Source organism: Eupeodes corollae, chromosome 1, assembly GCF_945859685.1.
Source record: "Eupeodes corollae chromosome 1, idEupCoro1.1, whole genome shotgun sequence".
In the NCBI taxonomy this organism is placed as follows: domain Eukaryota; kingdom Metazoa; phylum Arthropoda; class Insecta; order Diptera; family Syrphidae; genus Eupeodes; species Eupeodes corollae.
Window position 1 is genome coordinate 166,141,467 of NC_079147.1, and position 26,163 is coordinate 166,167,629.

The 26,163-nt window shown below is 36.0% G+C and overlaps 1 protein-coding gene across 1 annotated transcript in view; it reads right to left on the minus strand.

The window, feature by feature from the left end:
* Nucleotides 1-26,163, minus strand: part of LOC129940350 (transforming growth factor-beta-induced protein ig-h3) — a 66,136-nt gene that overhangs the window by 13,544 nt on the left and 26,429 nt on the right. The window contains exons 2-4 of the mRNA XM_056048660.1: nucleotides 23,261-23,334; nucleotides 15,636-15,801; nucleotides 10,064-10,228 (exon numbers count right to left, since the gene is read on the minus strand). Of these exons, the coding sequence (XP_055904635.1) occupies nucleotides 10,064-10,228; nucleotides 15,636-15,801; nucleotides 23,261-23,334 (405 nt within the window). The remainder of the gene's footprint in view (nucleotides 1-10,063; nucleotides 10,229-15,635; nucleotides 15,802-23,260; nucleotides 23,335-26,163) is intronic.

Genomic DNA, 26,163 nt, shown 5'->3' on the forward strand with positions numbered 1-26,163 from the left:
CGCGAAACTGGAGACATCTAGCTAGGAACCGAGCTAGATGGAGAAGTTTGTTGTGTGAGGCCCTAGTTCACACAGGACTGTAGCGCCACCTTATGTAAGTAAGTAACCTTCCCTTTCCAAGATTATTTGAATTTTGAAATTCAAATATAATACCGCAGCTTTATGTTGTCCGCCAAGCTTTTTCTTCTACATGCTCATTTGTCTTAAAATTTTAGATTAAAAATTGAATTTAGCTTAAAACATAAAAATAATAGCTTTAAAAATTAACTACGTTAATTGCCCAACATTTAAAATAAGCAACATTAATACTTGTATATACATATATTTATCAGTTACAAAACAATTTAGTCGTTTCCTTAAGGGGGTATTCTGGTCTAGAAATTAAAAAAATCGATTTTTTTTTCTTTTCATATTTTCATAGTATAACTATTTTAAAATATGTCTACAAGAGGATTTTCCCAAATTCAAATTATTTTCGGAGAAATAAGTATTTTGCTGAGCAGCCATCCAAATCGGTTGGGCTGCAACTAATAGAACAAAAGACATAATGGGGTACTTTAAACGCGTTTTTCTCAGAACTGTCTTTTTGAATCTGATACCCACGATTTCTCAGGTTCTGCCGAACCGATTTACTTGAAATTTTAAGAGATTCTTCTTTAGGGACTTGTCTACGTCCGGAACTACGGCCATCCCCAAATTTTCATTTTTAATATTTTTAACAAATCGAAGAATGTTCAAAAAAATGGTAAATTTTTTATATTTTTCTTTAGACAGCCGCCATTTTGTAAAAAGAAATGTTTGTAACTTTTCCGTAGTTCCAGACATTGCGACATTATTGTAGATTAATAATCTTTTTTAGTTTTTGATTTCAGATTTCTAGGAGAGTTAAAATCGTGGGTATGGTCACGCACCAAATTTTTGAGACGCACCACTCCATGAACTGATAACTAACGGAATTTTGATTTTTTTTTTTACTTTTTTATTTTTTTTGTATGCTTCTAACGTGAATAAATAATGTATAAAAAAATGTATGGTAAAATTGTTGCTTGCTTTTTTCTACAGCACTTCAAAAATTACCTAAAATTCATGTCTCTAGACCAGAATACCCCCTTAACTGCTTAAATTTAGTTTTACAAATGCTAGAGTCGTACTTTTTGACAAATAAAATCGTATGTACGATAAAACGCTCATAAAAGCCCGCGGGGCCGACTGAACGCGAGGTTGCTATTTGCCCATTACTATAAGTCAAAACGTACATATGTAAGCCTTAATACGTTTAAAGGTTGTAAACAATTATATTTCTGGGTTAACATGTAAAAACTATACCCGTCATAGCAAAAGATATACTTTTTTAAATTATATATTTATATTCAATAAGCGTTTCAATCCATTAGCATTTCTGGTTTTATTTCCTCGACTATTTAGACAAATTAAATATAAACGTGTGTCGGTTCGTCCAAAAGCATCAGATGTATTTTTATTTAATAGAAATATTATGATTCACTATAAAGTACGTTTATGATTTATATTCTCAAGAAACCCTTACCATTAAATTTCAAACAAGAATAAATTGAATTTAAATTAGTAACTAAGAAAAATAAACATTGCTCAAAATATAAAATAAATAGAATAACCAATCAATCAGGATTTAAATCACATTGGTATTCTTTAGCATGAATCGAGTCAGTTAGGTAAACAAAAGAAACTTAAATATACAAAAAATATAAACGTGCAAAACTTAAATGGGTCAATTAACAAGTCATATCTAAAGAAGTGAGAAGTAGTGACAAATTGGAATACAAATTTAAGCTCAGAAGTGAATATGAATAATTTTTGTAGGATAAACAAATGAAAATCTATGCACGTTCAGAATCGAAAGACAGATTTCTGATATGATTTTTCGAATTACGCAATATAATAGTTTCGATCAATGGAACTATTCTAGTTTCTAGATAGTGAATACAGTGAAGTGAAACGTTTTACTATTCAAAAACAAACAGTAAGGATTAGCCAGCAAAGTGAATTACTTCACTTCTTTTAATAACTATTTCAAGAGTTGGTCATGATTTGGAAATAGATGTTAATAAAAAGAAAGACACGAGTAATTTTTGTTTGAAGCATCCATGACTCCAACGACGATTAAGATACTTAAACATTGAAATTATTCAAAATGCTTTTTTACATATTAGGCAGCTATCCAAAGAAGCAGCAGGGCAGAAGCACACAACAAGTATTTCAGGTTGTCCTGGTAAAAGCTTAAAAGGAAATTTTCAAGGACGGAGTACAACTTGAGTGTACTTAACAGGTTTTTGAAACTTTATTAGAAGTAAGGAATAATAGAATATGAAGGTTACTTTTAAGTTCAGATCCTCAAATATCTAGTTTAAGACCTTCGGACATTCTTATCCCTCTACCTTTCCAGAATCATCATCCCTCACATCATAAACAAAGCATACAAACCAACGTTTATGTCACGTACTCCCATCCCAAATCCCACTTTGTAATGGCGAAAAAGCTAGACAGCGCTCTCTCTCCAGTGCTCCTTCCCACCCTAGGTATCCTAGCTCATTTGGTAGGGCTGGATCTAAGGTGTTGAACGACCCGTGCCGATGATCAGCCTGGCTGGGGCTCAAATCAAAAATAGCCCAGTCTCTAACGGAGTATCCGGATGCCTGGTGACCTCCAGATTAACTAGCTTTATCTGTATATGCGAATCTCCTTTTTTCTTAGCAACTTGTGGGACCAAAGATGAATAAAAACAAAAAAGATAAGAATGATGAGATCAGTATCTCTTCAAGACCGGGCTGCAGTTTGGTATCAAAGCCTGTTGCCGTATCTCCTGCGGCCAACACAGAGAAGGGATTAGTGGCAATCCATGGACCCCCCTCTGCTGTTGGTAGGAATGGGAGAAGGAAGGTAGCAATACCTAATTCCAGTAGTGGCAGGGTTCTGAATAATGGAACTGCCACTACTGATGAGAGTGCATCTAAAGGCGGCAAGTTGCACTCCCTCAATCCCATCAGGAAACAAGCCAGTTTCAGTGACATCACGAAGGACAAAGTCGTGGTTGCGGTCATTGACAGGAGCGATGATAATGGTACAATACCGGCTGATCGTTGGCAGCTGGCCAAGGTTAGGGTGGCTTTTTAAGGATTTTGAGATAGCTTCTAGGACCACTTTCTTCCAGAAGCGATGGGGGTTGGCATCAGGGTCATGTCAAACTTATGATTTGTGGCGACCAGAGGTCTTGTGACTTATACAAGCTCCCTGTCAGCCGGTTAGGTGAAGTTTGGCCAGGTACGAAGCTCGAGGTTGTCGGTAAGGAAGACATTCCTAGCAGACCAAGAGCCCACATTTGGATTTCAATCGAACCTGCTGGTATCGATGATATTCTCGAGATGATCAAAGTTTGTAACCCATCCCTTTCGACGCATAACTGGAAAATAGTCAAGCTAGAGGAAATGGAGAGTCTTTATAGGAGTACCATTGTGGACTTGATAAAAAACTGAGCTATTTATGGGACTAAACAAAAGTTACAAAAACAAATATGGCAATGAGTAAAACAAATAGATATAATACCCCAGGTGGCAATCCAGATAAACTGGTAAATCCACTCTCTTCGGAGATCGGTCCTATGGATTCGGGGAGGACCAATTATTGCTTCTAGGAAATAGACGGAGTTCAAAAACACTAAGAACTCCACCAAAAATATCACCAAGGGTTACTCCATCGAAAACCCCAACGCAAAAATCAAATGACATAGAAGTCATTAACGAAAAAGGAACCATCCATGAAAAGATCGAAACAAAAGATCAGCAGTGTTTCACAAAAAACAACGAGATCCACCAAGTTGAATCCGAAAATTATTTCGATAAATGGCAAATAGAAATCTTAGCCAGAAAACAACTTGAAGCCCTTATTGAAAGTCTCCAGCAACAAGTGAAGAGACTCGAAGAAAAAGTCAGCATGCTCGACAAAAAGTCCGTGAAAGACAACATATCAAGTCGAAAGTCACCAGTAGTGAAAAGCCCACAAAAAACTGCTAATGAGTTTCATACTGATGAGGAAGAGCTCCTCCTTGAAACTGAAGGAAACCGAAATAAACGTAAGTCAAAGAAACGAAAAGCAGAGAGTAGCCCAGAGGCTGTTATAAAATGTCAGCAAACAGGTTCAAAATCAGATACTGCTACAATAATGAGAGCATCTAATAAAGAAATAAGAGATTTACCCCAAAATAAGTCTCACGTTAAAGGTACCAGGCAAACTGCCCCACCTCCAATTATGATCTCCGGATTGGCAATGTTTGGCGAGCTAAAGAGCATAGTAGAAAAATGCACGAATAAGGCATGTAAATATACTTCATACAATAAAGACAATTGGAAAGTCATTGTTGAAGACGCCGATGCGTATAGATCTGTCACTGAAGAATTGAACAAAAAGAAAATTCAGTGGCACTCGTACGAAAATAAAGCTACAATATCGATAAAAGTAGAAGCAAGAGGCCGTCACTCTTCATGTGTTGCCAAAGAAATTGTCGAAGACCTTATACAAAAAGGCTTTCAAGCTCTCGATGCCAATAATCTTATTAAAAATGAGATAGTAAAAGACTCCACTGGGGTATCAACGACAAAAAAGAGATCTCTACCTTTATTTATGCTCACATTTGAAAATAAAGAAAGTCTCGATAAGATTTACAGTATTAAATCAATTATGGGCATAGTTGTCAAAATTTAACCACTGCGAAAGTCGAAAACTGTTCCACAATGTAAGCGCTGTCAAGCCTTTGGGCATACACAAAAATACTGCAATCGCGAGTTCGCTTGTGTTAAATGCGAAGACAGACATGCAACCAAAAACTGTCCCATGGGCAGAGAACAGAAAGCGAAATGTGTTAATTGTCAAGGCAATCATCCTGCAAGTTACAGAGGATGTCCAGTAGCAAAAAAGTTCCAAGACACAAAAAGAAAAAACAAAACTGGGAACAAGTTTAGAAACTCAACCAACACAAAACCAGTAGTTGAAAGCAAAAAAGTAACGGTCGATAACATTACTAAAAATCAACCGGGAAAAGCAATTGCACTAAGCAAAAGTGATGAAAATAAATCCTATTCCCAGATTTTAAAAATGTGCGGAAGAATGAGGAAACTTCTATAAAAGAAATGCTGGAACTCATCCTGAAAAGGATTGACCAACAAGATTTAAACATCAAACAGCTAAGCGAAGAAGTCGCTCTTAAAAAACAATGATGGACAGAACACTCAAAATCACAACATGGAATGCAAACGGTCTTTTACAGCATGTATCAGAACTAAACATCTTTTTAGACATAGAGCATGTAGACATTTGTTTGGTGTCCGAAACCCACCTCGCTATTGAACAAAGTCTTGATAATAAATTACCAAACTATACATGTTATCACGCTCCGCACCCAGCTGACAAAGCTAGGGGAGGATCAGCAATACTTATAAAAATGTGCTTAACACACTATGAAGAACCAAAGTTTACTAAAGAAAACATGCAAGTAACAACAATTAGTATTGGTATAAAAAAGAAAGAATTCAAAATAGCAGCTATATACTGCCCTCCGAGGCGCTCTCCAACTGAAGAAGACTATGCAGAACTCCTACATTTGTTAGGACATAACTTCCTTGTTGGTGGCGACTTCAATGCTAAACACACCCAATGGGGATCTAGGCTCATAACAACAAAAGGTAAACGGCTATACCAAGCAGGCCGAAAATACAACTGCGAATTTTATTCTTCTGGTTCGCCAACATATTGGCCATCTGATACTAACAAAATACCAGACCTTATTGACTTTTTCGTAGTTAAAGGTATTAAACGAAATCATATAAGTGTCGAAGGTAATTACGATTTATCATCAGATCATACTCCAGTAATTTTATCACTGAGCGAAACAGAAATAATAGAAAAAAGTAATCCCAAGCTCGTGAATAACAGAACTAACTGGAACGAATTCAGGGACAAACTTGAAAATTTTATAAACCTAAGATCCCCTATGCAAACAATTGAACAAATTGATCATGAAGTAGAACAATTTATTGCTGATGTGCAGCAGGCTGTAGAAGAAAGTACTCAAACTATTTCGAATGCGAGAGAAAAAGAAATAAAATATCCTATCGAAATAAAGGAGTTGATATTGGAAAAAAGAAGAGCTAGAAGAAAATGGCAATCCACGAGATTCCCAGATGATAAGGTAGTTTTTAACCGTCTTAACAACGAATTAAGAAAAAGAATCTGTGAGTTTAAAAATGATTCACTAAGTAGATTCCTGAAAAGTCTGACGACGGATGTTTCTACAGAATACTCCTTATGGAAAGCAACTAAGCGCCTAAAAAGACCTCAGACACAAAACCCGCCGATAAAATCTTAAGATGGTAAATGGATCGGAAACCCGAAACAAAAGGCTGATCTCTTTGCTGAACATCTCGCGAATGTTTTCAAGCCATTCCCAGCAAGCACAGCTACAGATCCCTTACAGTTTGTTGACAGAAACGACGAATGTGAAATACCTTTTGTCACGCTCAAAGAAGTAAGAAGCATGTGTCAACATAAGTTGTCAAACAAAAAATCACCAGGGTACGATCTTATAACTGCTCAGGTTATGAAAGAAATGCCTCTTATAGCCTTCAAGAAACTCCAATTTATAATAAACGCATGCCTTAAACTAAGATATGTGCCACATCATTGGAAAATTTCGGAAGTCATTGTTATACCTAAACAAGGTAAGCCACCAACAGAAGTTACATCTTACAGACCAATATCGCTTATACCAATCATGGCAAAAGTTTTTGAAAAACTGCTACTGAAAAGGCTTAGCAAAATAATTGAAGAAAGAAGACTAATTCCGAGCCATCAGTTTGGATTTAGAAATAAACATTCCACGATAGACTAAGTGCATCGAATTACGGATGTTGTGGAAAAGGCACTTGAAGAAAAACAAGTATGCTCGTCTGTATTCTTAGATGTTGCTCAAGCTTTTAACAAGGTTTGGCACTTGGGACTTGAGTACAAACTGCATAGGGACTTCCCCAGGCAGTACTACGAAATACTGAAATCCTACGTTGCGAACCGACTCTTTAGAGTACGGTACGACCAAAATTACTCGGAACTTAAGAAAATTGAAGCCGGTGTACCACAAGGAAGTGTTCTAGCCCCAACCCTGTATCTGTTATATACAAGGGATATTCCAGTGGACATCAACGCTATCATGGCCACCTTTGCTGATGATACTGCAATATTGGTGCCAGATAAATCCGTTACGAAGGCTACACAAAAATTGCAAAATGCAGTCGATAAAGTTAGTGATTGGACGCACAAATGGCGTATCAAATTAAACGAAACAAAATCGACGCATATAAACTTTACAAACAAAAACATAAACAATGTTCCAATTTTTATAAACAGTACAGAAGTACCCTACTCCAATACCGCCAAATACCTTGGAATGAATTTGGATGCAAAGCTTAAATGGAAAGAACACATCAAAAAGAAAAGAGAAGAACTAAACTTGAAGTACAGAAAAATGTACTGGTTAATAGGAAAGAACTCTGACCTATCTATCCAGAACAAACTAATGTTATATAAGCAAGTATTTAAACCCGTTTGGACATATGGCATCCAACTATGGGGCTGTACAAAGAAAACAAATGCTGAACCCATCCAAAAATTCCAAAGCAAGGTCCTTCGTGGAATAATAAATGCCCCTTGGTATATAAGAAATAGCGATCTACATCGTGACCTTCAAATTGAAATGGTTACAGAAGTGGTTAAGAAACACGCTGTATCACACAATCAGCGACTGAAAAGTCATACTAACTCTGAAATGGAGACCGTATTAAATATACGAGACAATGTTCGGAGATTAAGAAGAACCAAGCCTCATGAGCTGATGGGCTAAAAGCTACGGGAAAGTGTTATAACCTTAAACTTCCCTCAATGCGATTTAAAAATTAAGAAATAAAAATCATTTGTCGATCTTTCATAGATTGGTCCTGATTAACCGGTGGTTTAAGTGCGGTAAGAGTCCCACACTACTCGGTACCGATTCTTACCGAGTGCCTTTTGAAGATTTCCATCGGATAAAAAAAAAAAAAAATGTTTGGAAATGTACAGTATTTGACTTTTTATTCCAATTTGTAAGCAGAGGAATAAGAGAATCCTCAAAAAGAGAGCTTTGTTAAAAAGTGTCTTCCTTCCCCTATAAATGTTAATATTCTTTTATTTATAAAACATATATACCAAATTTAGCAATAAATTAGTTTTCACTTACATTTTGCTTACTAAAATTAACAATCTTGACATCAAATGAAAAATCCGCTGCATTTTATATGCGGATCTGAATTGTACCGCGCAGTATTAACGACGTTACCGACATACACAGATTCACTTCGAATGAATAGCTGAATAATGATTAGTGAAAATTCAAGTTGAATTCCCCCCGATGAAAAGCAAAATAGGCCTGTAAGACTAACAAATATTTTTGAGCGTATTTTCTAGGCAAATAACCCTATGTGCGATGTTATTGGCTAAACGAAACCGCACGCCGTTCTGTGCGATTACGAAGTGATGTTCAACTAACAACTTGTTTGGCAATATATGCTCGTAAACATTTTATAAACTGGCACTAAGCCAACTATGCCCTTTTCTTCTTAATGTCACTTAAGGAATAAGTTGTGCAATATCAAATAACAACACTAGGAATGAGTCGATGACTATCCATAAACTATAATCCAATCGATGAAAAAACGAAGTGAGCAAAATGTAAGTACATACACTCCGTTTCAACTGAATGTGTTCAAACATTTTCGAAAATGCTTTTTACATTTTTTGAGGAGTTTTTGTGACATCTCTCCATGTTCCATGCTCTCCTTAAGATGTTCGGAACAAAATTAAAAAAAAAAATGTCCAAATAAAACTGCGAGTCGTGTTTTCGCCCTCTTGCGTTTTCAGGTTTAAATAAAAATTGCTATATAGTATTTTAAGTGAAATTCAATTTCTGAACTACAGTTTTAATACAAAAATCTTGGATCGACTCAACCGAACGTGCAGGAGCTGATAAATTGGCCGAAGACTTAATGGCTTTTATTCTTACTTAAAGAATGCAGATTCGTACAGATAAAATATAAAGGGAGATAAAAAGAACTTAAAGACGAGCAATGTTAAGGTGTAAATCTGATTCTTGAGCAAAAATTGGTCTAAACCCAAGTTTCTTCACAGTTTTATGAGTTATTTAAATTTAAGCCATCCTGAAAGAATTTAACTTAAGAAAGAAACCGTTTTTCAAAACTCAAATAATTTTGAAAAACATTATTTTCAGACGATTAAACTATTTGATTTCGGTGGCCCTGATGGGCTATTTTGACGATTGTAAAAAATAAAAAGGTGTTCAAAGCTTCATCACAACATTGAAGGAGGTGTTGTTATATTGAAAGCTGTCGTTACATCAAAAATTATTGCAGCTAGGTATAAGATTAGTTAGGAAAGATTTTTTTCTAATTGATCGAACATTTTTTAAAACATTGATTTTGCGCCAAATAATCCTACATAAATATCTACAATTATGTAAGCGTTAAGCGAGACATCTTCGATCTCTACCAAATGGCTGTAGGAAGTACAATCCACCAAATTTAACAGTAACTTCTTTAATTTCAATCGAATGACAATTTTAAATTGTGTACCTATAGAGTTGGCTCAAAAATATAATTTTTCCTAGCAGAAAGCTTTGCAAGAGGGCAAAAGAAAAACTAGAGGTTGATTTTGGATAATTCGTTTGAAATTCTTTTCCTAACATCTTAAATAAATAGTAAGCACCAACAGATGGCACAATAACAATACATATCAATATTTGGGAAAAATGTAAAAACTATTTTCAAAAATGTTGTGTGCGTATTCAGTTGAAGCGGAGTTTAGGTATATACTATACACTCTCAAATGCTTCATAACGTAAGAGTGCAAACCGGGTTAAAGTTTTTTATTTCTACGAACATAAAATATACTAAAAGGATCTAAGTATGTACATTGTTTATTGGTAGTTACTTACATTTTCTTACAGGTATGCTTATGTGGCTTCTCGACACATGAATTGACAGAAAACTGGAATCCACCAAAGAGCTGCTGTGGTTTGAATCCGTCTGTTGATGCTTTTTCATCCTCATCGTCATCGGGGTCGTCTTCGCTTTCTACACGATCAACGCAAACATTTTGTCTGTAAATACAAACAAAATATAGTGAGTAAATTACGATTTGATAGTATGAGATAAACTTTATGTCTAAAAAATATTAATTAACGTGTTGTGTGTTCACTGAATTGTTGTCAAATTTAATTTTCATGTTTAGGTTAGTTTAAAGTTGCTGTCCGTGATGGAGCAGTGCAATGTACCCTACCCCTAAGGTCTAACATCTACTCCTACTTGTCAACCTATGAAACACCATCCTGCATTATTTTATTAACAACCTAAACATCATTATCACGTCCATAATGAATATTTTGTTTTTTTTTTTTTTTATAAGCTCAATGAAACCAGTTTGATTCCCTTACGATACGTGAGCGGATGATTATGCTGATATGATTTAGATCGTTTAAGAAGAATTCTCCTAGATAATTCTTGCGTTTTCGAGGCAGAGCAGGGCATGTACAGAGAAAGTGAAGAACTGTTTCCCTTTCCAAATCTTCTAGCCGCGTGGCGTGCTTTCCTATTAGATCGTGCTCGGTTAATGCACCGATTATCGGGCTTATATGCGATCTGGTTGGAGATGTCTTGTATTACCAATACTTTACATGTAGCGATTGGTACGCAAGCGTAGCCAAACGTAGTAGAATAGGTTGTACTCTACCATTTTTGGCGAATTCATCTGCCTCACAATTTCATGAAATGTCCCTATGGCCCGCCACCCAGCTTTGTTGAATATTAAACTGTTTTGTCATCTTCATTAGAGATGATCCACAGTTTGGGACTGTTTGGAGAGTTTGTAGAGACAGAGTCCAGAGATTTGATCGCGTCCTGACTATCTGAGAAAATACAGATATCAGGTGTTGATATCACATTTTCTTTAAGCTACAATGATTGGGAAGGCGGAATGAGAAACTTAATATCAGTCGTTCAGAGTACACACCTCCACCAATCCCTCCATTTTTAATCCATCTGTGTAAAGAAAGTTTGGAATTTTTGTCGAATTGCACCTGTGAGATGGTGTAGGCTGTGTGTTCTGGAATGGATTCGAAATCCTTAAGAATTACGAAGTGGTCAATGTTGTTGTTAACCCACTGCTCTTAAGCTTTGAGGCGAATAGCAAAGCTTGCAACTATTTGTTTGCTAAGCATGTCAAGAGGTGTTAGGTAGAGTAGGGTAGGCAGATGGTGTTGTGCGAAGCAATCCATTTATACATAAGCAAGCTAAACTTTGGACTTTATTTAGTTTGCGGTTTATTGCTTTTTTTCTAGCAACACTGCCACACCGTATATTAAAATTGGTCTGATTACCGATGTGTATATAACCAATGAGTAATTCGGGGGGAAAAGAGACCTACTCTTTTTTTACTCTTTCTTGTATAGGTATAACGTTTTCAATTAAGTATTTTGTTTAAATAAAACCCAGATAGAACCCTTTGACAAGTTTTATGGCCTGTCGGAGTCCAGAGATTAGAAGTGAGGCCAAGAATCCAAAAATACGGGTTGAGGTCGAAATACTGTATGGATTAAAATACTGTATTTAAATATGTAGTCACTGATAAAGCTTCGATTCCCATCGATCACCGAAATCAAGCATCAGTGAGCTTTCAGTGATGTTTTTTTTAAGGTTTCTTTTTTTTATAAAAAAAGCTGTCAATTTGAATTTCTTAAAATTTTAGCAAATGTTTAAAACGTAATTTTTCGTTGCACAGAATTGTTTTAGATTTAAAAAAATTTTGTATTCGTAAATTTTTCGAGGTGACAAATTTTTGTCTGCTTTTTTTTTTTGATTTATAAAAAAATACTATAAAATTTAATTCAAGTCTCTAGCATAATTGATTCGTGAGATATTTAGGGTTAACCAAAACTGTCACCTTTTTTTAAACTGTTATGGTAAAAAAACCACCCACGAAGAGCCATTTCTGCGTCTTTCAGCATTATTATCTATATAACAGCATTTATTTGAAGTCGATATTTCTTCTGGTTCTTAAGCTACTCGAACGTACAGACATACGAACGCGCGCACAGACATCTTTCTAAAAATCTTTTATTCCGACTCTAGGGACCTTGGAACGTCGAGAATTGTCAAAATATTCAATTTGACAAATCGGACCCATTACAAAAACTTCCTATGGGAAGTTAAAAACATTGTCTTGAAAATGTCAGACCATATACTATCCCACGACACTCTAAATTTTTCCATATCCTAGAGCTTTGCGCAAGATGAGAGCGATAATAATTGCGAGAAAGCACTAGATTTTTCAGCAGGACTCTGTGCCGGCTCACAAGGCAAAACCATCCAACTTTAGTGTTTATCGCCGCTAAAGATGGCCCTCGTACAACCCGGATCTTAATCCGCTGGACTACTATTTATGGAATATCTTTAAGGAGATGGCTCAGCTTCATCGAAATATTGAGTCTCTCAAAGTGGATAACGTTAAGACAGCAGCTTCTTTACGAAGTGTTTTAGTGAGGAACAGTGCTTATGGCAGGACTACGTACATGCATATGTAGATTAGTGAATATTCTTTAAGTTTGGTTCTTGATGGCTCCCTTTTTTTGTGAAAGTGAAATAAAATTAAAACATATTCAAAATTACGATTTTCAGTACTTTCGACATAATTTTACACAATTTAACAGTGCCACTACTGTTTCACCCAAACATGTGTGCCTGATGTTCAGAACGTAAATAATATTTTTATTTCTTTTTTCGTTCGCATAATATTATAGTCTTCAATTGAGGAAATCACTTATTCTGCCTAAAGTAGATAATAAGTTAACGCCGAACGCTGCAAATTTTAGCGTTAACATCATGTACCCCATCATCATCATCATCAGCAGTGCTGCTTTCGTAGTCGGCTTTTTCGCTTAATTGACATCATCAGTAACAATAAAATTGATGCCATCGCCCGCCATTGAAACTGAAAGCGACTTGTGCTACCAAATGAAAAGTGTATTTGATTATTTGTAAATAAGAACTTATAGCATAGTAAGCTATGCAGTCAGTTTGTGTTTAAATGAATTCATTCATTTGTTTGAAATGGGATCAGTGTGATTGTGATGTACCAAGAAACAAACAAACAAAAAGATTTTACGTGTAAAAGCCTGAGTATGACGTCAAAATGCACTTTTGAGTTCGAGAGTTAAAACTTTAAGCTCGAGGTGGAACTGTAACGTGAATTTTAATTTTTTAATAATATTTCCAATGTTTGTCAATTCGTCTAGTTTATTGTTGAAATAAATAGATAACCTGTTTTGTATAGTAAAATCTATCAATAGTATAGTAGGATTTTGCACGAATAACAAAAACAATATCCGCAGTATGAATACTACCGATAAAAGTTAAATAAGAATCTTACTTCGGATGGGTGTTTGACATTTATACGAGTCTAGAATGCATCTTATGTGATTTCGTTCTCAAATGTTGGTACGATTGATATTGCATTTGTATTTTGATGGCTGTGTTCGTTGAGTAGTTGTGCATTTGGAATCATGTGTTTTCCATTGGGGCAAACAAATCAATCTGCTACTGTTGATGTTATTTAGTTTTGTTAATGAAAATGGACTAACTGAGCTTATTTTGCAAGAGAAGACAATGGAAAAGATAATTATGTTTCCACCAAAGGCTTATCTCAGTTTAGATTGAATAAATGTTTTTGGTGTTTCCACCGTACAAGAAGATTTAAAAATGATTAAGTTTGACAGCACTTTCTTAAATGCAAATGGTGTTTCGATGTTTTTTATGAAGTGCAAGTGAGATAGTTTGATTCGTGTTAAACAATGAAGAACTGAATAGTTCAGCACCATATAAGAATATGCTAACTACTCCATGTAGAATTTTTTGTTTTAATTTGATTAAAACAAAACTATATTTTGTATACGAAACAAATGAACATACCATATTGCATTATCTGTAAACCAACCCCTCCACCAGAGGTTTTTCTTCTTACATTTTTTACTCGACTCCGATCCCCCACCGGAATCAATTCGAATCAAGCTTATTTCAACTCGATTTAGGCATATGAAGAATTGAGGTGAGCTAGTAATAGTCTGCGAACAAACCCCCTCCTTGAAGCAATTTTTAAATTAACTTTTTTTTTTATAGAATCTCAATTTCCAGATGTTTTCTTAACATTTTTTCTTGAAAATTGAACATGTTATTAGTTTTAGTTAGTTTTTTTTTGCTGAAGTTAATTTTAAATTTCTAACATGTCTTCTTTCACTTTTACCAATTTTAAATACAAAAATCTGACTACTGCCGATGGGTTTTCTTGGGAATTTTCTACTATACTATTTATAGAACGCCAACGCTGGTATAGATAAAGGGTAAAGTAGAATCCTATGTGAATAGACTTTTGACGATTATTCGAGTGTCGAATGCAGTGTTGTTGCTTTTTTTCTTAGCTTAATTCGATTGATCACTCAATTATATCTCAATGGATGTGTTCATAGAGTAGTTATAATTGTATTTTTCTATTGGACAAACGAATCGATCTTTTTGATCTTGTTATGTTAGTTTTTATTTCTTAGATCACAGAGGACTCCGTATTGTCATAAATTAAAAGCGGTTTCTCGCTTAAGTCGCATTTCATTTTTTTTTTCTTTTTGTGTCTGTTAAGTTACAAAGTAGGTTTTAAACACTGTGATTTTTAAAACAAGTGAACCTCTTTTCTTACTCCGGTTATGTTAAGCGGAATTTGATGAACGATTTCAAAATAAGAATAGGCTGCGATGCGACCCCACTAATAACTTCCCACCCCCTTTTATAACTTTAACAAAATATGCATAACAAAATTTTGAACGTTGTTTTCTAAAATATAACTAAAAATGACCAACAATAAATCGCATTTGATAAAATAGTTTGATTTTGAAATCTAAGATTTTTAGTCGTGATCCGATTTTTACCAATTTTAGCAGCAATTCTTGAAAGTTTTTATCACAGATTGGATTTTTCAAAAAAAATTAGCACAAAATTAAATAATTTTTAAGTCAATACTTTCATTTATTCACGAAATATCAATTTTTACCAATTTTGCATACGATTTTTGTAAATTTTAATTTTTATGAAAAAAATAACTGTTGGATTTTTATAAAAAAATTACTGAACGTCAAAAACAATATTTTCTATGAGATGAAATTAGTTTGAAGCCAATGTATCTAAGCTTTTAAAAGATATTTCAGTCGAAAATCAATTTTTACAAACAAAATTTTACAGATGTCAAAAACGTTATTCTTCTTTGCATGATATTATTTATTTTAGTTCGTAAAATAAAGCTTCCCTAACGTACAAACATACATACAAACGCACGCATTGATATCTCTCTAAAAAATCTTGTATTTAGATTTTAGAGACCTTGCCACAAAAACTATTTCCAATCCAATTTTTTGAAAGAAAGTCATTTTTTTATACTTTTTAAAAATATTGTTGTTCAATTTTACTCACCCTCCCCACCATGGTACATTTGCTGTTTCATCAATTCCAAAATTAATGTTTCCAAACGGCGAAAACAAGGAATTAGTGAAGAAGGGGTTGTTGCCGGATGGGAAAATTGCTGGAAAGAATGGATTGCTTCCGGGTGGTGAGTTATCTCCAGATATAACAACATCCGCTAAAAAAAAAAGAAATCAAAACCGTATGAAAATGTGTTAGAATAGTAAATCATTTAAGAAATGCAAATAACAAAAACTGAAAAAAAAACAAAATGACTGTCAAACCAAATTGAAGAAAAAGTCCCATATATAAACATACATACACTCTGCTTCAACTGATTACGCACAACAAATTTTGAAAATACCCAAATATTGATAGGTATTGCAAGAAAATAATTATTAAAAATCAACACCTACGAGTAGTACAAAAATTAAAATAGTTATTTGATTGGAATAAAATAAGTTGCTATTAAGTTTGGTAGTTGATACTTCCACTTTTACTTTTAACCATTTCTTAAACTTTCCTATGTTGTTCAAGTAGCGGTTTTTTTAAGTTTAATTCATATAAGGTGGCTTGAATTAGTATAACTCTTAACTCTGTTGTGAGACTTCCAATTTCATCAGCTGTTGCATGCCCAACTACATAGGTCTTGACGTCTAATCAATTGTAGTAGATTTTTTCTTTTCATGAATACACCTAAAATGATTAAACACAGTGCGAGCAATTAGGGAAGGAGGACAGAAGAAATTTACAGATATTGCGCACTGATCGTATATTTATTAGATCAGAGGTAAGAAACAAGTCCATAGTCCAGTCAATGTACGAGAAAAATTGCCTTCACCTCAAAAAAAATTCCAACAATTTTGATACTTGGTACTCTTACTAAGGGATGTCTGGTGATGACCCAAAAATAAGTCCCCAAGAATCCAACGTGAGCTCTAGCGGCAGTTAAGAGAAACACGGAGTTTGTTTCAGTTTTTCACGTTTATATCGAAAACTTTTGTCGTATCAAAAAATGTTCCTCTACAAAATTAAAGCTCATGGATTACATTCTATAACCTATCTCTTGTAGTTTACAAAAAATAACTCTAGCGGCAGTGAAGAGAAACATACAGTTTTTTCGGTTTTATCTTGAAAACTATTTGTGATATCAAAAAATAATGTTCTACAAAATTAAAGCTTATTAGTTTTTAGATATTAAAATAACTTTATTGTCATGTAAGGAAAACATGTGATGATTTTTTCAAACACGTTGATGACGATTGTGTACCTAATACCCTAAAAACGTTTCTGGAAACTCTTATACCAAAGAAAACGAACATTGAAAATAGAAAAAGGTAGTGTATCGCAATAGGGCATAGCATTATAACAGTTGTGCATCAAAGATCATGCATGTCTCCAATACTAGGCAGCCTTGCGTTATTTCTTGGTTCTAAGAAGTTGGTAAACCTTATATCAAGTTTAGGGTTTTGTTTTTCATGTTATGAAGCTCAGTTGTTGGAGATATATTCCAGCGGTTCATTAAACTAATTTGAGTTTAATAATGTGGACTCTCCAGATCAATCTACCATCAACCAGATTGACCATATTGCGATCGACGCCAGACACGCTTCCAGCATATGGACGAATTTTCCGAGGAGCTAACATCGACTCGGACCACTACCTCGTTGTAGCCAAGGTAGCACTTCGGATTTCCAGACCCAAGGCAAAACAGGAAGGTGCTGGGAGAAGGTAAAACGTCGAACGGCTACAATCGCCAGAGATCGCCAAATCCTTTTCCAACCGAGTTACAAGTAACCTCTTTCGAAGTTCTCTGCTGCCAACACAATGTATCGAAAACCAGTGGCAACATTGCCAAGATGCAATCAGAGAAGCCGCCTCTGATGTGCTAGGTTTCAAACAGCCACCAACAAGGAACCTCTGAGTTGATGAGGAAACAACAGGCATTCAAAGCGGCGCTGCATAAAAGGACGAGAGCTGCTCGTGAGCTCTATGAGCAGAAGAGGCGAGAGGAACGCCGACTTCTCAGAAGGAAAAAGAGAGGGCATGAGAAAATGTTGAGAGGTTTAAAAGCAGGAATGAAGTTCGAAAGTTTTATGAACAGGTGAAACGAAATTCACAGGCACATAAACCTAGAACCGAAGGCTGCAAAGACGAAAGTGGAAACATCATAGTGGAACCGCAGTCAATGCTGAGGATATGGAAGGACCACTTCTGCAGACTGTATAACGGCGACGAAGAACTGAATTCCGCTGTCAGGCAGGATGATCCATTCAATATAGACGACGAAAGCCAACAATCCCGTCCTCCCGACTTAGACGAAGTAAAGATTGCCATATCTAAGTTGAAGTCTAATAAAGCCGCTGGAGCGAATGGCTTGAATGCCGAGCTCTTTAAAGCAGCTGGAGATAAGTTGGTTAGGAGCATGCACCAACTTCTTTGTAAGATATGGTCTGAAGAAAGCATGCCCGATGAATGGAACCTCACTATTGTTTGCCCGATCCTGAAAAAAAGGAGACCCTCTAAACTGCACTAACTATAGAGGAATTAGTCTACTTATCATCGCCTACAACATCTTCTCTGCCGTAATATGTGAACGTCTAAAGCCCATCCTCAACAACCTGATAAGTCCTTATCAGTGTGGTTTTAAACCAGGAAAGTCCGCAGTTGATCAAATATTCACATTACGGCAGATCCTGGAAAAAACTCAAGAACACCAAATCGACACCCATCATCTTTTCATCGATTTCAAGGCCGCATATGACAGCATATACAGGGACGAGCTGTATAGAGCCATGTCTAGTTTTGGCATCAATGCCAAACTCGTCCGTTTGTGCAAAATGACCATGGAGAATTCACGCTGCTCCATAAAGGTTGGAAACAACTTAACAGAACCTTTCGATGTCAAAAAAGGTTTTAGAGAAGGTGATGCGCTGTCATGCGATTTTTTTAACATTGTGCTTGAGAGAATAGTGCAGAGCTCACACGTCAACACTAGAGGCACTATCTTTCAAAAGTCTGTCCAATTACTGGCATATGCTGATGACATTGACATAATCGGAAGAACCCAGCGTGATGTCAATGGGGCTTTTGTGAGTATTGAGGCAGAGGTGGCAAAAATGAGTTTAACGGTTAATGAGGGCAAAACAAAGTACATGCTGCCGTCAAGAAAGGACATACAACAACGACGTCTTGGTCAAAACGTCACCATCGACAGACGTAACTTTGAGGTAGTCAAGGACTTCGTCTACCTAGGCTCCGCTGTAAACGCAGAAAACAACACCAGCGCTGAGATCAAACGCAGAATAACACTTGCTAACCGCTGTTTCTTTGGACTAAGAAAGCATATGAGTAGTAAAGTCCTCTCTCGAGGGACCAAAGTGTTGCTATATAAGACCCTTATCATCCGCGTACTGCTATACGGTGCAAAAGCATGGACCATGACAAAAGCGGATGAAAGCACCTTGGGTCGCTTCGAGAGAAAAGTTTTTCGTGTGATCTACGGTCTTGTATGCATCGAAGGGGAGTGGAGGAGAAGATGGAACGACGAGCTGTACGGGCTGTACAGTGACGTAGACTTAGCCAGAAGGGTAAAAGTCCAACGACTAAGATGGCTGAGTCACGTAGAGCGCATGGAAACCAATGCTCCGGCCCGGAAAGTCTTCGAATCCGCACCCACAAGGCAGCGCAGTAGAGAAAGACCGCGGATCAGTTGGCGCTCGCAAGTGGAAGGTGACCTCACCCAACTTGGAGCGCGAAACTGGAGACATCTAGCTAGGGCCCGAGCTAGATGGAGAAGTTTGTTGGGTGAGCCCCTAGTTCACACAGGACTGTAGCGCCACCTTAAGTAAGTAAGTAAGTAATGTGGACTTTAATGTCAGAACGTTAGATGGACTAAATACATTACATTCTTTCGGTGGAATAAGATGCATCGCTGCATTTACTTCCATAGGAAAAGAAACCTACACACGAAGGGAAAAGCTGAAAAAACTACCTTGTGCTAAATCAACTGGATAACTTGGAGTACTTCCTTTGGAAACATTTCAGAAAACAGATGGCGGATTGAAAAATTTAGTTTTTGAGCATGTGAATGCGTGTTCCGAAGAATTGTTACAGCCAAAAACATATGACACTCTTTGGTTGGCATCAATGTTTATTGGCATTAAGATGTTTCAGGATTTAAAGGGTACATGCACTCAATAACAATAGTCTTGTTTAGTACAAAAGCTAAAATCATTCCTCTTCCGTTAAAAAACTTTCCACCGTCTGACTATAATACACTTTACACTGCATTGCACTATGCTAGCAGTTTGTGTTGCAAATTTGACCAAAAAATGCCTGGTGGTAACATTTGACAAGCCTCTTTATATACAAAGTAAAAAAATCGTTGCCGCAGCTTCATCTGAGTCCCGTCTATCAAAATGCATAGTCAGATTGGGTGGATTTCACCTGTTAAGGTCCTATATTGTTCCAATAGGTTTTCTGATGAGTGGAAGTGGGCTGCAAGTGTAAATGAGTAGTTTATATGCCCCAGTATCTGTTAAAAAGATACTGTAAGGAAAAGCTTTCGCTAAAACAGGTCGTGCTATAGTAATAATAATAATGGAAAAAGTTGACATAAGCCAACATGAATTAGGGGAAATCCAAAATCTCTTGAAAAACGTTCTTGATGAGTCTCCTTCGCTATGTGCACTAAAATAACCCTTATTTGATCGAAGAGTGAAAAAACTACAAACAAATCTTATCAAACTCAAATCTAATGGACCAATAGCAGCCTTATGGATTCAGTTGTTTAATATAATTACATTGCTTAAAGATTTTATTCACGCTTGGAATGCCCATATTAACCGTGTGAAGAACATGATTTCTATGCCGCCGGACACTTCTCGTACGCCAAATCCTTACTTATTTAGTTACTTAAGGTGGCGCTACAGTCCGGGGCGGACCTGGGCCTCAACCAACATGCGTCTCTTGCCAGCTCGGTCCCTAGCTAGCTGTCTCCTGTTTCGCACGCTAAGTTGGTTGAGGTCCTCTCCCACCTGGGTGCGCCACCTGAGTCGCGGTCTTCCTCTACTGCGCCGTCCCTCGGTATTGGATTCGAAGACCTTACGGGCTGGAGCGTTGATGTCCATCCGCTCTACATGACCCAGCCATCTTAGCCGTTGGACTTTAATTCTGCTAACTAGGTCAGTGTCGCTGTACAGCCCGTGCAGTTCGTCGTTATATCTTCTCCTCCATTCTCCATCTATGCGTACGGGACCAAAAATCACCCGAAGAATATTTCTCTCGAAGCATCCTAAGACGCTCTCATCTTTCTTTGACAGGGTCCAGGCCTCAGCGCCATAAATGAGAACCGAGATGATGAGCGTCTTATAGATGGTGATTTTAGATGCTCGAGAGAGAACTTTACTTCTCAATTGCCTTCTAAGTCCAAAGAAGCAGCGATTTGCAAGAGATATTCTTCGTTTGATTTCAGCGCTGGTGTCATTGTCTGTATTAATAGCGGTGCCTAGGTAGACAAAGTCCTTAACTACCTCAAAGTTATAGCTGTCCATGGTGACGTTTTGTCCAAGACGTCGTCGTTCAGTGTCCTTTTTTGATGACAGCATATACTTGGTCTTGCCCTCATTGACCACTAAACCCATCTTCTTCGCTTCCTTCGCAATGCTCAAAAACGCTCCACTGTCATCACGCTTTAATCTTCCAATTATGTCAATATCATCTGCATATCCGAGTAATTGGATGGACCTTTGGAAGATTGTGCCTCTAGTGTTGACAGTTGAGTTTTGCACAATTCTTTCCAGAACGATGTTTAAGAAGTCGCATGACAGTGCATCGCCTTGTCTAAAATCTTTTTTGACATTAAATGCATCGGTAAGATGTTTCCGACCTTGATAGAGCAGCATTTGGCAGGGATGCCAAAACTAGACATTGCTCGGTAGAGCTTTTCCCTATAGATGCTGTCATACTCGACTTTAAAATCGATAAAGAGATGGTGGGTATCGATTTGAAGCTCCTGGGTTTTTTGTGTGAATATTCGGTCGATAGTGGACTTTCCTGGTACGCCAAATCATGTCACCTATATTTGCAGGACATGATAAAACTGTATTCTGTGATGACCCCAGATGAGCTTAAAAACTTTGTGCAAGAGGGTTACTTAGCAAATGTGTTCTATGGCTGACTGCTACTCATGAAATTTTCTCATCACTCGATGAATTCCTTGGCGTTCTTTTTTCTGCTAGTGAGCAACATGAAATTTTTGGGGAGGCACGTATAATTAGAGATAATACAGACATTGCAAAGCTGTCAAATTATTTGCAAAGTCATCCTCTATTTCCAGTTACAAATGAAATCATGTCAATAGCGAGTGGCATCGTTGGAGATGATAAAGTAATTTACTACAATGCTTATTCTCTACGCATGCAGGCAATGGGCCATATGTTGGGCCAACGAATTTCAGAAGTAAGAAGGGACGTACTAATGGAATACTGCAGTTTTTTTTTACATGTTTTCCTTAATTGCCGAAAGAGTTATTTTACAAACTAAGACAAGTACAAACAAATTAATATTATAGTTCTTTAGGAAATTTAATAAGCTTCAATTTTGTAAGAGATTATTTTTTGATACGACAAATAGTTTTTAAGTTAAACCTGAAAAACCGAAAAAGCCTTATAATCGTAGATACGAACAAAATCATGAAAGCTATATTTATAAAATTTAATGAGCTTTAAATTTGTGAAACAACATTTTTTGATACGACAAATAGCTTTTGAGATAAACATGTTTCTCTTAACTGCCGCTAGAGCTCACGTCGGATTCTTGGGGATTTTTTTTGGGTCAACACCAGACATCCATTAGTGAGTGTGCCAAGTTTCAAAACTGTTTAATTTTTTTGAGGAGAAAACCTTTATCACTCTGGACTACTAGAGTTTTGGCAACGTCAGGAATCAGAGTTAGCTTGTCAACTAGCTAATCAGGTGATTTAACCCACCAAAATTCTCAACATACCTTCGGATGTTGTCTGACCAGAATAGCCTAGTCACGAAGAATTGTGTACGTTGAAATCTAAGTTTCGCTTAGTACCAAAACAACTGGCCTGTTCAAAACAGTATGAACGTATACAGTATGGAATCAGATCTACCCATATGTCTTAAACTTTTTGATCAGAAATTGAATTTTACTTAAAAAAACACTAAAATCGACCTGAAATTATTCAGAACAACTATTGTAACTATTCAGCTGTCTTAAAACTTCTTCTTTAGATATGAAATACTTTACAAGTGGGCAGTTCTATTTCGATATTTTTTGGTAAATTTGTTTCTTAACATCTTAAGGGTGTCACAAAATACAATATACAATACAATACAATACAATACTTGAAAAAAATGCGAAAAGCATTTTCGAAAATATCTGTGCTTATTCAATGGAATCGTAGTTTATGTTAATAAAGCATGAATTTTCTTTTATACTAAATTCATCAGGTAGAATTTTTGTACATGTAAGTAGAAGGAGGTCATATTAATCTAGCTATTATTTTAAAAAGATCGTGTACTTAAAATAAACAACATAAATAAAATTATATAAACTTAATTTTTTAAAATTATTTAATTATGTAGATACCAATTATATTTACTCACCTAAGGAATCAGCTGAATCTGGACTGCTGTCGATACGCCCCAATGTTCCAAAATTTTCAATCTCGTCTTCAAGGCTATAAATAATAATAAAGCTAGGTATAAATATATGTACATAATTCAATAGCTAAAAAAAACAGAATAGTGTGCTATAAAAATAGAAGTATGTAAATTAATACAAAAATAGTGTTAAAGACAAACTTTTTCGATTTTATTGCTTTACTTTGAATACAAAGTAATTTGCATCTACCGGCAATCTACATCCATGTGTAGGTATAAAAAATAAAACAAACCTTCAATTTTTGTTTGTTTAATCTAACCACTTTTAAGTACTGATTTATTACCCTCAACAATAAGAGATGAAAGAATAATTCTACCTAAAATTTGTGATTCACTATAAACAATTATTTGATGTTCGTCATTATTTGTGTGGCTTATTTTTTGGAATTCCTTTTTTGGTGCTATAATTTATTCTTCAAAAATACGGTACTTATTCGGCAGCTGATTTATTCAGATGATGACTTTGAGCTATACGTCTAAGGACTTAAATCACTAATAATTTATTCTTGAGGTGTATTTTGATAATCAAATTAATTTATCGCGTATAAACTCTCAAATTTACCTACATATTCAAATTGAGAATAATGTTGTTTGGGTTTGATGTTTTTTAATTTGTTTTGCGGAAGAATATTCTGATATTTGTTTAGAGTTCATTAACTTTAAGGTACGTATACCTTGCCCAAGACTTAGACATTACTTCAATCAATTCCAAAACTTCAGTCAATACAAAACTTATTTGGTTGTTTTCAATTAAGCGTTACTAGAACCCCTAGTTTGTAACTATTTCAACCATTTGTCTCTTCAAGCTTTAAGAAAACCTTGCAACTCATCTGGAAACCTTTTTCTCACTTAATCACATCACGTCCTTATTTATTTTTAATCAAAGAAAAATAAAGAACCCGTGGCGTTATGGTGGTTAGTGCGTAGGGCTGTCATTCCAGAGGTCTTGGGTTCGATCCCAGCCTGTGCCATCTAAAGTTTTTTCACGGGTACTGCTTGCGAGGAATTGACTAATCCTCCAAGAGTAATTCTTGTCATGAAAAGTTCTTTCTCAAATTGGTCGTTTGGATTCGGCTTAAAACTGTAGCTCCTCTTAACCCCTGACAACATTACTCGCACGTAGGTGGTTCTGGTGTTAATAACGCAGAAAGTGTACCTGAGAAACAAAAGAAAAAGTCTAAGAAAAGAAGCCGAGTAAACTCTGAACCTGCTAGAAATTCTACCCCACCATCAAAAAGAACAAATGTCAACATCACTCCAATACCTACAGATCCCACCGGAACTCCCAATATGCCTCAAATTGTTGCCTCAGATTTAGCTTCAAATAGTGACACCGTTACAGAAACTGTAATAAACAACGTCATCCCTATCAAAGCTGTCTCCAAACCAAAAATAGTTTTTATATCTCGTCTGGACCCAGTTACTACGCCAGAAGATATAACTTCCCACTTAGTATCTACCAAGAGCATACCTTCCAGCTCATCTATCAGGTGTACTAAGATCAGTAAACCAAAAAGCTTTGTTTCCTCTTTTAAATTAATAACGAATCCCACTTACTTTGATTCTATTTGCAACCCAAATATATGGCCAGCAGAGACTTTAGTCAAAGAATTTACCCAAAGTCAAAAACAGGGTGTTTCTTTGAAAAACAAATCAAAACACTTAACAGGCTTACGCTCTTCTACCAAAACGTAAGGGGACTTCGTAGCAAGACTACGGACATTTTTCTTAACTCCCAATCATTTCCACACGACGTATTCGTTTTGACAGAAACGTGGCTTAATTCAAGCTTTTCCGACACAGAACTTTTTAGTCAAGAGTTCGAAGTTTACAGAAAAGATCGTCATGTTGGTAATGCCAAGGATTTAGGTGGAGGTGTTCTCATAGCGGTAAAAAATACATATTTTTCTTCTTCTGTATCTTTTCCATTTGTATTATCAATTGAACTGGTATGTGTAAAGATAATGGTACAGACTAAGACTTTTTTCATTTTAAACGTTTACATTCCTCCAAAAAGTTTGGAGTCTGTTTATAACGATCTCTCCTTGGCATTAGACTATCTTATAAATTTGTCCAGCTCTGACACCAATATCTTACTTTTAGGTGATTTTAATTTACCACACATTGACTGGATTCCATCCGAAGACGAATCCTACCTTGAAGCCTCTCCTTCTTCTTCACAAATGGAACTATCTCTTCTCGATAAAGTCCTTCTTACTGACTTACAGCAAACAAGCTGTATTAAAAACTCAAAAAATCGAATTCTCGATTTAGTCTTTTCTTCTGACGCTATTAGTACTCTTGTTCTAGAATCTACATCAGGAGTTACTAATATTGACAAATATCACCCCCCTTTGGACATTTTTTTTTGACTTAAGTAATCACCTTACTAATCACAGTAACTCTTTTGATTGCTTATATAATTTTGATTTCAGAAGAGCCAATTTTCAGCGGTTGTCTGAAGATTTAACCATTTCTGGAATTTCTGATACACTAGCATTTTCTAACATTGACGAAGCAGTTTTAACTTTTTATAGGATCCTTAATTGTTGTTTTGAAAAAAAATGTACCGATAAAGAATTCAAGAAATACAAACTTTAGCCATCCTTGGTACACGAAAGAATTGCGTTTACTGCGTAACAAAAGAAATAAGGCAAGGAAAACGTATTTCAAAACTCTGTCTCCAGTCGACTTCTCTCTTTATGTTGAATTCTTTAACTAATTTAAATCTCTTTCTAATTATTTATATGCTTGTTATGTTACTGATATGGGCACTTCTTTGAAAGAGAATCCTAAAAAATTTTGGAATTTTGTAAACTCAAAGAAAAAATCAGATGGCTTTCCAG